Genomic DNA, 15,061 nt, shown 5'->3' with positions numbered 1-15,061 from the left:
TCACTGTTTCACTTCAGAAGGATAAATCTTTGCACAGATGATGTTTATATGTTGATTACTGACTTACTGGATTAAAATGTGAACTAAAGCATATTTTAAAGGGGTTAATGTTTTTATATTAGTCACATACATATCCCCTCACACTTCAACACAATAACTCATGGTAAAAATATAAAAAATATATAATATTTGCATTGCCTTGTAATCTAATATATATCTTACATTGCGCAGGATGTAAATTGTTTTGGCGATCTTTTTTCAACATGTTCAATATGAGATTTCCATGTTAACTTGTGTTCCACTATTACACCCAGAAAACGGAGTTCAGCCATAATTTATTTACATCAAACCATTTCTTTTTAGTTTTTTTTTCATTTCAATAACCTCAACTTTAGCCAATTTTTTCAAGTTTTCTCCAGAATAATAAAAAGATTGTGTCATCTGCAAACAAAACAAAATGTAACATTTTTGACACATCACAAATGTTGTTTATATATAAATTAAAAAGTAGGACAGGATCAGGAGAACCTAAGCTGCAGGCCCAGGCTGCTGAAAGTTTCCCATGATGCACTGAGCATTTCTTCTTCATTCACCTCTCTTCACTCGGTGTTTATATAGCACTCTGCATTTAATGCTTAATTATTTTTGTCACAGCTTTTGTCCTGCCTCCCTACTGTAACCCCCCAACCGGTCGCAGTACATGGCTGCCCCTCTCTGAGCCTGGTTCTGGGGTCGTCTGGTTGTTGGGATTTTCTCTCTGTAGGGTCTTAAAGGACTTTGAGGGGACTATTGTTTGGTGATATATAATTGATATTAATCATAGCATAATCATACATCAATTCATGTGGTTCACCTAGGTTTATCATTTTAAATGCACATGTGCAGTAGTTGTATTAATCATGCTACATATTATTATTATGACCACTGAGGCAGGGCAGCTATAGCTATACATAGTGTAAGATTAACACGGGATAAACATAACAAAAACAATAAAGTTGTGAATTATTTTTAGGGCCATTCATTTTATTCACTTTATTGGGGCAGAAAAATAGATTTATTTACTACAGTTTGAAACAAGCAAACATACAAAAGTCCGTTTAATGTAATGTAAATTTTCCCTATCAAAAGAAAACACTGGACAATACTAATACAATAAAAACTGCTAGAACATGGATCTAGTTTTATTTGCGGATGAATATCAGTCGATGACGCTTCTCCAGTATAAAAAGTCCTGTTTCCCTTGGCAACTGCAGTTAGAGGGTGGTGTCTGTGTATCTGTGAGAGCAAGGAAACGTAAGTGAACTCAAGCTGTAAGTATGACTATGCGTTTTTTTAAAAGCGGTTTTTGTTAGATTTCTGACATCAACTGCTTTTCCGCTGATCTGTGAAACACATTTTAAATGTTCTTCATTTAGTTATTTTTTAATGTGCGACCCAACAGCTATATAAAGAGTGACTGTAAAGATGTAACTTGTTTAGCACCTGATATATCAATTCTAAAACGAATACTGTCGTTATGTTACGTTGGAAGCAAGATGCTTTCTATGAACTATGCCGTAAAAACGCTAACGTTAACTAATAAAAATGGCTACCGTCCATTAGGTTGTAACGTCAGCTGGACAAAAAGGAGGCAAACAACAATCGCTTATGTTAAAATGGCGCTGGTACGCGAAACACCGGTTTCCTACCAGTATGTTATAAAACTGGTGTATGACTCAGTCCTGTTTATCGCGCCTGCTGGAAGGATAACTAGTAGACCGACTGATAGTATATAAAGAAAACGTATGCATAAGCCAATTTTGGTGTGCGTTTCTACAAGGAAGAAATAATTGCCCAGCATTTTACAAATACAGTACTATTGCACAGCATGCTGATCAAATATCTTTATTTGTGTGTGTGTGTGTGTGTGTGTGTGTGTGTGTGTGTGTGTGTGTGCGCGCGCGCACCTTATGTTTTATTACTGGTAATATGGAATCTTTTTCACAGGAGAAAACATGCAGATCTTTGTGAAAACCCTAACTGGTAAGACCATCACTCTCGAGGTTGAGCCCAGTGACACCATTGAGAATGTCAAGGCCAAAATCCAGGACAAGGAAGGCATTCCCCCCGACCAGCAGAGGCTGATCTTTGCTGGCAAGCAGCTGGAAGATGGCCGCACCCTCTCTGACTACAACATCCAGAAGGAGTCCACCCTCCACCTTGTCCTGCGTCTCAGGGGTGGCATGCAGATCTTCGTGAAGACCCTCACTGGCAAGACCATCACCCTGGAGGTTGAGCCAAGTGACACAATTGAAAACGTGAAGGCCAAAATCCAGGACAAGGAAGGCATTCCCCCCGACCAGCAGAGGCTGATCTTTGCCGGCAAGCAGCTAGAAGATGGCCGCACCCTCTCTGACTACAACATCCAGAAGGAGTCCACCCTCCACCTTGTCCTGCGTCTCAGGGGTGGCATGCAGATCTTCGTGAAGACCCTCACTGGCAAGACCATCACCCTGGAGGTTGAGCCAAGTGACACCATTGAAAACGTGAAGGCCAAAATCCAGGATAAGGAAGGCATTCCCCCTGACCAGCAGAGGCTGATCTTTGCCGGCAAGCAGCTAGAAGATGGCCGCACCCTCTCTGACTACAACATCCAGAAGGAGTCCACCCTCCACCTTGTCCTGCGTCTCAGGGGTGGCCAATAAATGATTAAGTGTTTTTATTTACTTTGCAACAGAACCTAACTGAATAAAGGATTAGATTAAATTCTAGGGCGGTTTCCCTTTGATTCAAATGCATATACAGCCTTACTAAAATGCACTTGCATGATAAATCATCTTATGCTGTATATTAATCAACTTGTGTTATGTTAAGTTGGGCTTTTGATGGCTTAATAAAAATTTGAATAAACTCAGCTTCTGCCCATGCTCTTTAATAATTAGTCTTTGTTGCTTTACACCCTTTATAAGTGGAGCACACTTGTTTTTCTCTTCAGACCAGTTAAGTGAAAAGTGTTATTTACAGTTTACTGAAATTCTGGAACAGAAATTGAGCTTTTGACTGGTCACACTGTGGCAAGATGAAGCTTGTTATTCATGAAATGCCACAGGAATCATTCAATCAATAAAACTTCATTGATCCTGAAGGTTGACCCCGAAGGAAATTGGGTTAAAGCTGCCGACCTTTGCCAGTGCCATCTTACCCTTCCAACCATACATTACACAAACATCACATGGGGAAGACGGGTCAGAGAGGTATAACAATGGAAAATGCACAACATGAGAAAAAAGAACTCCCCCCAGACTGAGCTCCAATGGGGAGCTCAGTTTGAGAACAGAAAAAAACACCTCAGCACATGAATCATCACATCTCGCAACATGGAAGACATAAGCTTTAGAGGGGGTGAGTGTAGGTCTGTGTCAGTGTACATGCTTGTGTGTGTGTGTTCCGTGTTCAGTCGAGAGAAAGTGTCCTTTCACCCGGTTAAGCAAAAGTCAACAATCTTCAGTCGACACGCGGGTGGCCTTGAAGGAGGGGGAAGAGAATCACAACACAGTCTTGTTATCTAAGGGAGAGAATTGTTATTCTGTCAGCTTTTGCCTTGAGCATCCAGCTGGCACCAGGGAGGCCACATGAGATGAAGATGGTAGTTGTTTTGGTTGGTGCGAACAAAATGCTTCAAATTTTAAAGTTGGTCTAATGTCCGTCACTGGTCACCAGGTCTCTCAATTCCTGTTGTTCTTCTTCAAGATGTTACCTATATTGCAGAGCCATGAGCTTCTCCAAGATCTTATCCATATTGTGTTCCACAAAAACACAGTCTGAGTACTCACAGCCCTGCCCATTGTCTATCATGTTGGCCAGCCTTGTGGCGATAAGCCAGGTCCGAGCCAGCTCCAATCAGCCAGAACTCTGTTATCATGGTTCCGAATTGGTAGATGTCATTCAAAGTCCTCCATCAAGAGTGTCGCCAGACACACGGCGCAACCGACCATCGAGTATCCGGCAGCAAACGTCTCTGCAGGACAATCAGGCTCTCCCAAGCTCAGGAGTTGTCAGTTTCGTTAAGGGACCAGTTGATGAAATCCATAATTCTTCTGTAGGTTTTTAGAGAACAAGTCTGGGAGACTCTCTTGGGGTTAGAGAATAAGCGAGACTATACAAAAGACATGAGAAGTGTAGAACATCTGACTAATATTGTTCATTAATGCTGCTTCAATATACCTGTTCCGTGTAGTACGCTGCGCAAAAGTGAGACCCGCCCCCCCGGGAGTGAGGTGGCTTACGTGTAATGTCTGCTCAGTTACACAGTAAGCAAAGCTTGCTAGTAATCACGAATCCAGAGTCTTTACTGAACATCAAACAAGAAACTAAGCAGGAAAGATAAGGGAGAGGGGAGAGGGAGAAGGAGCTTACTTCTGTGCTTACTACAAGTTCTCCAATCAAATCAATCTTCATTCTGGTTACATGAATTCGCAGAGCCACAGGCTCCAGGTGTTCCAGTGAAATCCAGTCCCAGAAATCTTACCGAACACCGTTTACTGAAATCGAGATTCTAAGGTGAGAGCATGCATGGCATTTTGGTTGGTGTTGGGTCTGTGTTTCCACAAGCCCCGCTAATTCTAGAGACTTATTCATCATAAAGAAAACAAGACAGTCGATCGATCGATTATTTGCGCAAGGGAGGCCTCGTCTGTGTCCACCACGAAAATGACCCCCAGATCTGACCTCCTCCTGCTACCTTTTATTGAGAGACAGTTCACACAAAACACGTCAGAACAAAGCCACGCCCCCTTGGTTCTAAGACAAAGCATTTTATGTATATGTGTGAACTTCTGTAAGAATGTGTGTGTGTGTGTGTGTGCGTGCGTGTGTGTGTGTGTGTGTGTGTGTGTGTGTGTGTTATGTGAGAATGTGTGTGTGTGTGTCAGACCTCCTGCTGACCAAAGGGTCGTAAACGCAGGAAGCTTACATCAAAAGAAGATGTAAGCTACAGATGTCATCTACTAGATATTAGCGCATGATGGCATGTAGTGTTAAAGATTTCCTGTACCTGTCCTTCCTGAATGAGTGTTAGCGAAGGCGCTCTGCTGCAGCTTCCTCAACCTTTCTGCAGCATTTCTCAACAATGAATATGTTGTCTTCATTCTCAGTTCTCCTTCCAGTTATAGACGTCAAGTGCCTGTCATTCTTTTTCTTTCTTTCTCTCTTTTTGTTTTTTTGTTTTTTGACTGGCCATCCATTGCAACATAAATTCTATAAATCCCCCCCCCCCCCCCCCCAAAAAAAAAGAAACCCCGAAACAAAACACTGTGCTGTGATTTGAGCCATCGATAAATAAAAAAAAGTACTAAATGTTTCTGCTCAGCATGTTGATTGTGAACAACATAAACAGAATGCAGTACAAGTGTAGAACAGCACAAAACTACAAACATGGCCGAATTTGGTAAATAGCTTTTTCTATGAAATTTGCTTTTTTCAGGAAGAACAGCTGAAACTCGAGGGTAGTAACCAATGGCAAGTGTGCGTTTCGCTCCGTCCACATTTTAATTTTTAAAAATGCAACAGTTACAAAAATAATTTTACTATACTTGTAAACACTCATGACAGTGTTGGAAAACGCTGTTGGAAAAGTACAAGTCGCCGTATTTGCACAGGAATGAATTATTAGCAAAGGTGCTGCTGCACACAGCTCATGTAAGTCAAAGTGAGTGTGTAATCAAACCATGCAACAACATAAACTTTCCCTGCGTCGCTCTTCCACAAGGAACTGAGTGGAAGACCCCTGTCTCAGTGGGTTTGCCCGCTGCATGACAAGAGAAGCAGCTGTATATATCAGCTGGGGGACTGCGAGCTGCCGTCTCACTCGGCTCCACCGTGCGGGGAGGAATGGCAGGCTGGGGGGGCTTCTTATTTTCTCTTCTCAACTACAAAACGGAGAAATATGTCATTGCAGAAAACAGAAGAATCGGAATATTATTTCGGCTCTACCAGCTGGCAGTGCTGGGATACATTATTGGGTGAGGTGAACTGCATGCACCCCCTCCAACTAGCGTGTTTCCTTTATGGAATAATAAAAGGGAGAGTGACTAACAAAGTTAAAAATAGTGGAGCTTGTGGAAAGGTTTTTACTTTGTGTTAAAGTGGTAGCGCAGTATGGGCCTTTCCTACTAATACTCCCGTGTGGGTTATCTGGTTGAGGACAAACTGTAGTGTGACATTTTTAAGTGGCTGGTGGTTATACAATCAAGCCTGCTATTAACAGTCGATTTTTCGTTCAGTAATCTTTAATTTATGGTATTTTCAAGCGTTTTACCCCTTATGCATGTGCGAGATATTTTCTAAAACACTTTAATAATCATAATATTAGTAATAATAACATAACTCTGCAATGTAGACAAGGGCTACATTGAACACGTCATGAAGTTATGCTGAATGTCCCAGGTGGGTGTTTGTGGTGAAGAAGGGGTACCAGGAGAAAGAAGAGGCCATCCAGAGCTCAGTCATCACCAAGCTTAAAGGTGTCACTCTGACCAACACTTCTGAGACGGGGCCTTACCTGTGGAGTGCCGAGGACTATGTCATACCCCCAAATGTGAGTCTATCTTTTAGTTTGTAGGATAGCAACACTGATGGCACTGATAGCAGCACTCGCTAATTATGTTCCTGTCAAGACATATTACGAGGCTATTGAATGTTTGGGCTGCCTTGTATCATTAGTCTCAATGTCTGCCTCGGCAGATTTAACAATATTGAGCTTCTTGGGGGCACTAATTTGTTTAACATTTTGCTTCTTCATCTCACTGCCAGGACTTAATTTTATTTTGCAGGGTGAGCAGGTGTTCTTTGTTGTAACAAATTACATAGAGACCCCCAATCAAAGGCTGGGCTTCTGTGCTGAGGTGCGTATTGGAAGGAAATTAGCATTTTCTGAAAGCAGAAAAATCATAGTAAAAAAAATAAAAAATATATATATATATATATATATATATATATATATATATATATATATATATATATATATATATATATATATATATATATATATATATATATTTTATTTATCGTGCCTCTAACAGAGTTCCAAGGTGCCAGATGGACGATGCAAAACTGATGATGACTGCATGGAGGGGGAGCCTGTAACAGCAGGTCATGGTGAGGGATGTAAAAATCTGATTGTTTGTTTGGATTTATCCTCGCTTTTTCCATTCTCTGATTTATGATCTGTATAATGAAACAATACAAAATATTGTCCTGATACCGCCACTCTTTAATATTACACATTTCATTATGTCTCTCTGTGTCTTTTCATTTTTTAAGTTCTTGTTCAGCTCCACCACACAGCCTGCCAACTCTTTGCTCTCTCTCTCTCTGTTAGGAATCAAGACTGGCTTGTGTCTAAACAGCACCGGGACCTGCGAGATTCATGCCTGGTGTCCCGTTGAATACAACAAGAGACCCGCGTGAGCATTCATCATCCCTCACAGAACTTTGGAAATTTGCCATTTTGAGCTGCTGCTGCATTAACACTGGCTCTGATCCCTCACACAGACCCAGATATTTCACAGGTTCTATTTATTACTGGCATAGGCTGTCGCCTCCCTTTTCTTTTTTCACACAGCTGCCTGTCTCTTTCATTTCCAGAGAGCCCTTACTGAGTGATGCAGAAAACTTCACCATCTACATCAAGAATTTCATCAGGTTCCCCAAGTTTGAGTTCTCCAAGTAAGTAGCTATAAGTGGCTGCTGATTGCTGGTGTGCCTATGTCTTCCAGGGATTGGGGCATAGAGTGACCTGGGGGGATATGCACGCTCCAGTGGCTGCTTTAAATAGCTTTAGGGTGCAGAGAGCTTTCTATTTATACCATTCTGTGCATTGCACTCAGTGAGACAGTGAAACAGTCATCTGAGACGTCCTTGACAGCAAGCCTTGCCCTGGACAGGTGTCTGATCAGAATGGGCTAGCCCATTGAGCTACCCTCTCCGCTGTTCCCTGCACGAGTCCTGCAATAATGCACAGAGATGCCCCAGCTAGCTTTCTTTTGCTTGCAGCTAGAGGGTGTAAGCTTTGGTTTGACTGACATACGCATGCTGCATGCGCCACTTTTGTAGTGTACACTGAAGAAAGCTTAGTCAGATTAGTTGGAGTCCAGACAGTGAAACTCTGAAGTGCACAGTGGTACAGATGCAGAGGCATATGTGCGTATCTGAGGACCAAAGTTAAGGCAAAGTTAAAATGGTATGAGATCACATTAAAAATCTTCTCCCCTTAAAAAAAAAAAAAAAAAAAAATGTTATAAAGATTTATAATCATATAAAAAAAGGAAGATAAATCTTAGATTCTTCCATATTTCTAGCCAAACTGTGGCACTGAATTTGTTAACATCTTTGTGCAAAAAGTAACATTTTTTGAGTTGTTTCCTTCCCCTGAAGCAGAATAGAACAGGTTGATTTGGAGAACACATATTCCATCATAACTGAGCAAAAGTGTCACTAGTCAGCCTGTTATTCTTAGCAACAAAGAGCTTTGACCGGGTCATTGTGAGTGTGAAGGTTCCCACAGGGCAGAGCTCTAAAATGCTGGAAAATGGATGCAGAGTGTCCAAAAGCAGCCATAGAAGATCAATACATCCAGCTTTATTCACTGCAGGAAAAAAACAAAACAAAAACAGATAAATCAAAAGACATCAATAAAGACCAAGTGAGCAAAAGTCAGCAAAAGTTATATTAAAAAATGTACATAATGGAAAAAAGTCCTATTTATTGAGAAGACCACCTAGTGCTATGGAAGTAACAGACTACTGGGCACAAGAAAACCATCAGGAGGAAGAAAATGAATGAATCTAACCAAAACTGGCTTAAAAAATCCAGGTCCTGGCAGTCCTAGTAGTTTATGCGAGTAATAAAGTAGCTTCTTTGTGGGCAAGTGACACTAAAAATACACCTACATGCTTCGGCTTACACCTTCTTCTGGATGTGAAGTCTAGAGTTGTTTTCTACCCTGGACAAGTATGTCTATAATAAAGGACCTTCACGCTCAGCCAGTAGCCCCTTCCTGTTCAGAAACATGGCCTCTGTTTTGCATCTGAAGGATTCACAGTGCTGCAGGATAATAGGCCAAGCCCAACATTTTATGGTGTAAAGAAGACCAAAGGTTGGGTCTTAGTAAAGCAAAAGGAAGAAATACCAAAGACTAATATATATTCTAAAAATCATATTTTCAGAGATTCAAGTTTTCAGTCAAATTGTCAATATTATCCTAAGTATGACAACCGGTGGTCAGACTCTGATGTTGCACTTTCAAGTCATCCATCCATCCCATTTTTCTTAAATGCTTATCCATCTAGCTGCCAATGTCAGCTAAGATGCAGGGTACACCCTGAACAGGCAGCCAGTCCATCACAGGGCAAAAAAGAGAGCACACATTCTCACATCCACGCCTGCGGCCACTCAGAATGACCACATAACACAACATGCATGCCTTTGGTCTGTGAGAAGAAACCCCAAACAGGCACATGGAAAACATACAAACTTTAGACAGAAAGAGCACAGCTGGTTCAGGCATGGAACCAGCTGTGCCTTATCTGCTGCCATCAGCAAAACCCCGATAACTCTAACTTCCATCTTTTCACTTAAGTCATTTCATTGAGTGAAAACACAAGTTTCTGATATCATTAACTCCACATCTGCTGTCTATTACTTCTAGAGCCAATGTCCTTGAAACTTCTGATGAAAGCTACCTAAAGAGATGTTTCTATGAAAAAGAGAATCATCCTTACTGCCCCATCTTTCGCCTCAGAGATCTTGTCAGCAGTGCTGGACATGACTTCCAGGAAATGGCTGTTAAGGTACAAAGTGAAACAACAACACTCAAAGAGAGCAAATTCCCCTGAAGGCTAAGACCTATGCTAAAACTTTAATGTTTCATGATCATGTCAGCATTGTTAACATGGAAATCTACTGGAGTATATTAGTGTAGCATATTGATCATTTTGTGTCGTTTTGAAGTCGTCAAGCGTTGTATTGAAAAAAGAGCTAAAAAAAAAGAAAGTTCTTATGTCCCCCCCAGTGACGAATATCTTGGTTTAAAGTTTGGAGATGATCCTAGCTCATATGACCCTGACCTTTGACCAATGACCTTTTAAGCATTACATGCTAGAATAGTGTATTTTATGATCTTTACCTTTAATACTGGAGCAGCTCTGGCTGGAATCTTTGACTTCTATAAGCTGTAAAACATGAGCTTTAAAGATATAATTATGTGGTTTTGCAAAGCTTTCCAGCATCATGGTGACGTCATAGGATGTTGTATTGAGAAAATAAAAAGTGCGTCGTACAGCTCTTTGCATGCCCTTTCATATGATATAATACTCAATATGGTTTAATTTTTTTTGGTCAAGGTCAACTTTAACCTTGGGTGCTAACATTAAAGGCCAATGTTAATGGCCAATTTCAGGTACTCATGTCCCCCAGGGTGTAGCATATTGTTGTGAAGTTTGAAGATTTTTTAAACTGATTTTTACATTTGGTGTGACCTTGACTTTAACCAGATTTTGACCAAAATTGAATCAGCTTGAGTTGTTATTGATATCTAACCTCAAACTAAATTTGAGAATGAATGAATGAATTTGAAATTGAAATTTGACAAACTCTGGATGCAAAACAGCAAACAAACACACAGACAGACAAACAATTAAGACTATGTGCGGGAGTGATTTTGGTTCCTCACTTCCTCACAGTTGTTTGCTAACAAACTATAATAGAAATCTGGTCTCAGTAGCTCGCCATCACTTGTTTAGATTTCTTGAGCAGATCTTCTAACATTATAAAATGTTAGAAGAGGACAAAGTACAGTGAAGATTCTGCAATACACAGTTTATCTCTCTGTGGACACACAAACTCAAATCAGTTGATTGATTTATAGGGAGATGGTCTGCTTGCACAAAAAAGCTGATTTCTTTAATGATTTGTGAGAAAATCTGCAAATATCCCACAAACACTTGAATCTCTCTGCAATGCAAATACAGTAAAGCTGTGTATTAAAAGCCAGCCTCTGGTAGACTACTAACAGCAGGGTCATTCATGAACTGGTTAGATCCACATACATGTCGTTATGTGTCGTTGTCGTGAAGCTTTTTGACACATCTTGTGGTCTTCATCTGTATATGTAGATGTATCTGTTATATAATCAGCTGGAAGAAAATGGATGATGGACATGTGGAGTTTTCAGTAGTATTTAATCCTTTTCAGTTTCTGTTTAGAGTTATGAAAAACTGAGTTTCTGGAACTGCGTTTAAGTAAGATATTCCTCTATTAGCTTTGATGCTCCACATTGGCTGGTCCCAAATTAAATCTGTGTTGCCCGTTACAAGCAACTTGAGTTTGAGGCTCTGAGGGAGAAAGATCAGGGCACCTCAACTGAATTACATCCCAAATGAACACAGTTGTTCAAAATAAGCATTTTCTTGCCAAAGCCTCATGTAACTTGATTTTATCTGCGTATGTCTTCTCTGGTCGTGGTATGTTATGTTTAAAAAGTTTTACTTTTTGTAAAGCACTCTGTACGGTATGGTTTGTGGTGTATCCGCTGATGTGCTATTAATATTTACCCTTTGTGTCCATCAGGGCGGCTCTGTTGGCATTCTCATTGAGTGGAACTGTGACCTGGATAAAGATTATTCTCTGTGTAATCCACAGTACAGCTTCACCCGTTTGGACATTAATTTGAACAACTCAATCACATCGGGATACAACTTCAGGTATGGTACCCACTACCTTCACTCTGCTCACTGTTTCCAACATGTTTTCAGCCTTTACATCTTATGTCAACTATTTTTTCTACAGATATGCCAGATACTATAAGGATCAAAATGGGGAAACCTATCGCACGCTGTATAAAGTGTATGGGATTCGCTTTGATATAATGATCAATGGTCAGGTACTGTGGAGATAGTAGCAGTTTAGTTTTTTTCTAAAGCACATCATTCTGGTGGGAGATTAACAGTGCGTTTCTGGTTATTGTTTTACAGGCCGGGAAATTCAATATTGTCCCCACAGTAATTGCCATTGGCTCAGGTGTTGCTCTCCTCGGTGCAGTGAGTAATTTATTAGAATATTCTGCTGACGCATGTGTGGATGATTGCTGTGCAATTACCACGGTGCTAAGTTCAAAAACTGTCATTTTACAGGACAGTGGATGATGTGTAATCCCCACCAAGAAAAGTAATATTCTCTCCTGTTCCAGTTCATTTGTTTATTTTTCTCTTTTAGGGAGCCTTTGCCTGTGATATGATATTATTGTACATGATGAACACGAGCTCCTTCTACAGAGAGAGGAAATTTGAAATCATCAACTTCAAGTAGGACTTCATATGTTTGCAAAAACTTTGCCATTTTCTAAATCTTGCTCCTCACTTTCGCACACCTCTCTAATGCTGTGTGCAACAGAAAAGAGAGGACCAAAGTTAAAGATGAGAAAACGGGCCATCGGGAAAAGAGGTCCAGAAGACCAGGGACAGAGAAAGGGGCTACAAATTCCATCAAAAATCCAGGAGAAACTGAGCCCACTGCAGGATCTTCTGCAGAGAGCCAGCCACCTACAGAGAAAAGGGGTCCCACAATTCCACGTAACACGGGACAGCGATACTCTGCTCCACCCCAAGGCACCGAGACGAAGCATCATATCACTTTCATGGCTCACAATTAGGTCTGCAGGCAGAGCAAGATCACCTGTTTGTTTTCCTGCATGAGGCGGAACCCAAAGGTGGGACTGACGTCCACGTCTTACCTGCCGGCACAACTGCTAGCACGGTCACTAGCATGAATGATGCCCTGACTGAAGATGTGTTGATCCAGGGGAATGTAAATGTTGTGCAAAGTGCATGACATCAGGACGTCAAAGAAAGTAGCAGGGTCAGGATTCAAAACAGATTCATTACCACTCAACTGGCAATTAGCAGTGACAGTAATTACAATATATAGTAATAAAAGTAAAAAAAAAGTAGGCATGAAAGTTTTTAAAAACTACACTTAGAAGCAATTCATAAGAAAATGTGTGGTCTTAATTGTGTTTTTACAGCTCAACACATGTATTGTGTTGTTAAAATGCACAAACACTGTTGCTGCTTTCTGCTGTATGTTCAGTTAACTGTACTGATTATGGCTTTGATATGAAGCTTTTACACAGTATTCACTGGCGACACTGAAGAATACAGCCTGACATGCTCTACGAGTCCAAGTGGACATATTCTCTGTGTAATGAATGGAAACTGAAATGCAGAGTCTCCCTTTGTTTGCTGTTCCTGTTTCTATTTATTGAATGTTCTTTGTCATTGGAAACACATTTTTGTCATCACAATTTTATTATTATTAGTGACATTCCCCAGTGAAGAAAAAGTGATCCAAAAAACTTCTAGAGAGATCTTTAATCCAGTCAGTAATTACATCTGCTGTTTTCTGACTTGGTTTAACTTGTGAGGATTTGATCTGTAAACCTACATTATAACTATAGCTCTCTAAGTACAGGTTAGAGTTCATTCTCTGGTAAATATGGAGGAAAGAAAAGGACAGTTAATTCTCTTAACTCATCGTTTAACATATAAACAGTTCACAATGGAAGCCTTCCACTAACAGCCTATCTACAACAGCAGGGCAGACAAACCTAAAGAATTACAGAGCATTAGACAAATATTTCTGAGTTATTTCGAGTAGATGTTCTAGTATACGTGCACCATCCCGTACAAGAAAGTCCAGAACAGGACATATGTGAAGAGGCCTCCGACGAGGCCTCCAGTAAAGAGCAGCCGCCGTGATTTGAAGAATTTGTTCCACCGCCGTCCGGCCTTGAGAATAAGCAGCAGCGAGAGGAGAAAGGATGATAGGAAATAAAAGATGAAGCCGTACAGTCCCGTCAGGCCAAGGATACCGGCTGTTGCTCCCGAGAGCGCAGACACAGAGGTGCGGCAGTAATCCAGCACTGCCGCGTTGCCTCTCACTGCCACTTCACTGATGAACTGTGGTCCCTCGCGCTTGGCCCCAACTCCAGCCATCTTGGCTCTGGTCGGCTACCACAGAAGGTGCTGCTGTAACATCAAAGATTAAGGCAACAATGTTAGAGCAACAGTACCTACTATGATTTTATGTACCTCGCACAATGAGGTTTTTAATTCATAAATAATCAAAATCGAAATAACATGATGAATAGTAGGACTAATGATTTCAAATACTAAACATCCTGACTCGGGATGCTTTATAGAATTAACACCAAATAGAAACAAAACAAAAATAGCTCATTTAAAACAGAGACCGATCGGTTTTACTTTAAAAATCCATTGACAGACAATTTTCACCAGGAATAATTTAAGGGCCATCTTACTGCTAGTAATGAAGGTTATTATATTAAAAAAGAAAGACCGATCATCATGACACTGAATCAACATAAAACTACAAATCTGGACACATTAAAGCTCTTCACTCTGCGTGACAAAGAAAGCAAGTCGGGTTCGCTTAGCTATTGCCAAACTTCAAGGTGATTCAAAGCCTCGTTTTGACATAAAAAGGTAAAATTATACGACACAGACATCAGTTTTCAAACTACACAAAGCAGAGTCAGACTATTGGGGGCTAAACTGCACATCAGCTGAACTATTTTAACATTTCTACCAGTGCTAATTCTAGCAGTGCTAGCTCTCCCAGCTGCCCACTGACGGTGACAGGTTCTCACCGGAGATTAATGTAGGGACTTCCTGTCGACTCCTCACGACGCGGTCACAAAAACATAACATGCAAGATTTACTTAGCAAACCTGAATCTAAAGCAGTTACAGGAAAAGTCAGCTGCTGTCACCAAAAGAAAAAGTGCATTCATTCTCGTTCGGATGACACTCCTATACGAAAGTCAGCCATGCTCCTGCGCAGTGCATTGTGGGAAGGCGGTAGTCAGCCTCAGGAGGAGCCGATTTGGTGCATTCCTTGACAGTAAAACAGTAGGAAATTGATCTACCCTGAATAACGTTTAAGCAGGGAAGCTACCTTTGAATTTGTATTGAAGGAGACACTATGTTACATCAAAATGTAAATTCGTT

At 40.8% G+C, this 15,061-nt stretch overlaps 3 protein-coding genes across 4 annotated transcripts; 2 read left to right on the top strand and 1 right to left on the bottom strand.

Moving 5' to 3' along the window:
- The first annotated feature begins 1,205 nt into the window (after positions 1-1,205).
- LOC146623853 (polyubiquitin-B) lies at positions 1,206-2,894 on the top strand. The gene is made up of 2 exons (XM_085364332.1): positions 1,206-1,293; positions 1,987-2,894. The coding sequence occupies exons 1-2, from the start codon at positions 1,206-1,208 to the stop codon at positions 2,682-2,684; spliced, it is 786 nt and encodes a 261-aa protein (XP_085220458.1). The 3' UTR covers positions 2,685-2,894.
- A 2,923-nt stretch (positions 2,895-5,817) lies between these two features.
- On the top strand, positions 5,818-13,388 carry p2rx5 (purinergic receptor P2X, ligand-gated ion channel, 5). The gene is made up of 12 exons (XM_085364330.1): positions 5,818-5,999; positions 6,424-6,574; positions 6,810-6,881; positions 7,059-7,134; positions 7,358-7,442; positions 7,624-7,704; positions 9,686-9,827; positions 11,605-11,738; positions 11,824-11,917; positions 12,009-12,074; positions 12,250-12,338; positions 12,427-13,388. The coding sequence occupies exons 1-12, from the start codon at positions 5,869-5,871 to the stop codon at positions 12,683-12,685; spliced, it is 1,380 nt and encodes a 459-aa protein (XP_085220456.1). The 5' UTR covers positions 5,818-5,868; the 3' UTR covers positions 12,686-13,388.
- On the bottom strand, positions 13,365-14,880 carry emc6 (ER membrane protein complex subunit 6). Of its 2 annotated transcripts, none has more exons than XM_085364333.1 (2): positions 14,702-14,880; positions 13,365-14,060 (listed from the first exon to the last, which is right to left on the bottom strand). In XM_085364333.1, exon 2 carries the CDS (start codon positions 14,025-14,027, stop codon positions 13,695-13,697), a length of 333 nt encoding a protein of 110 aa, XP_085220459.1. In that variant the 5' UTR covers positions 14,028-14,060; positions 14,702-14,880; the 3' UTR covers positions 13,365-13,694. The 2 variants fall into 2 exon arrangements, with proteins under 2 accessions (XP_085220459.1, XP_085220460.1); XM_085364334.1 differs by having other exon boundaries at positions 14,783-14,880.
- Between the last annotated feature and the right edge of the window lie 181 nt (positions 14,881-15,061).

This window comes from Diplotaxodon limnothrissa, linkage group LG10 (genome assembly GCF_057381915.1).
Source record: "Diplotaxodon limnothrissa isolate DT_005_m linkage group LG10, D_limnothrissa_male_GT1.1, whole genome shotgun sequence".
Taxonomy (NCBI): domain Eukaryota; kingdom Metazoa; phylum Chordata; class Actinopteri; order Cichliformes; family Cichlidae; genus Diplotaxodon; species Diplotaxodon limnothrissa.
Note: the sequence above shows the minus strand (reverse complement) of the source record. Positions and strands in the feature narration are given on the sequence as shown.

Coding starts and splice junctions, on each gene's coding strand:
- emc6 (XM_085364333.1), bottom strand. CDS start 14,027: ATGGCTGGAGTTGGGGCCAAGCGCGAGGGACCACAGTTCATCAGTGAA.
- LOC146623853 (XM_085364332.1), top strand. CDS start 1,206: ATGACGCTTCTCCAGTATAAAAAGTCCTGTTTCCCTTGGCAACTGCAG. Junction 1,294..1,986: donor ATCTGTGAGAGCAAGGAAAC/GTAAGTGAACTC, acceptor TCTTTTTCACAG/GAGAAAACATGCAGATCTTT.
- p2rx5 (XM_085364330.1), top strand. CDS start 5,869: ATGGCAGGCTGGGGGGGCTTCTTATTTTCTCTTCTCAACTACAAAACG. Junction 7,135..7,357: donor GCCTGTAACAGCAGGTCATG/GTGAGGGATGTA, acceptor TCTCTCTGTTAG/GAATCAAGACTGGCTTGTGT. Junction 9,828..11,604: donor TCCAGGAAATGGCTGTTAAG/GTACAAAGTGAA, acceptor TGTGTCCATCAG/GGCGGCTCTGTTGGCATTCT.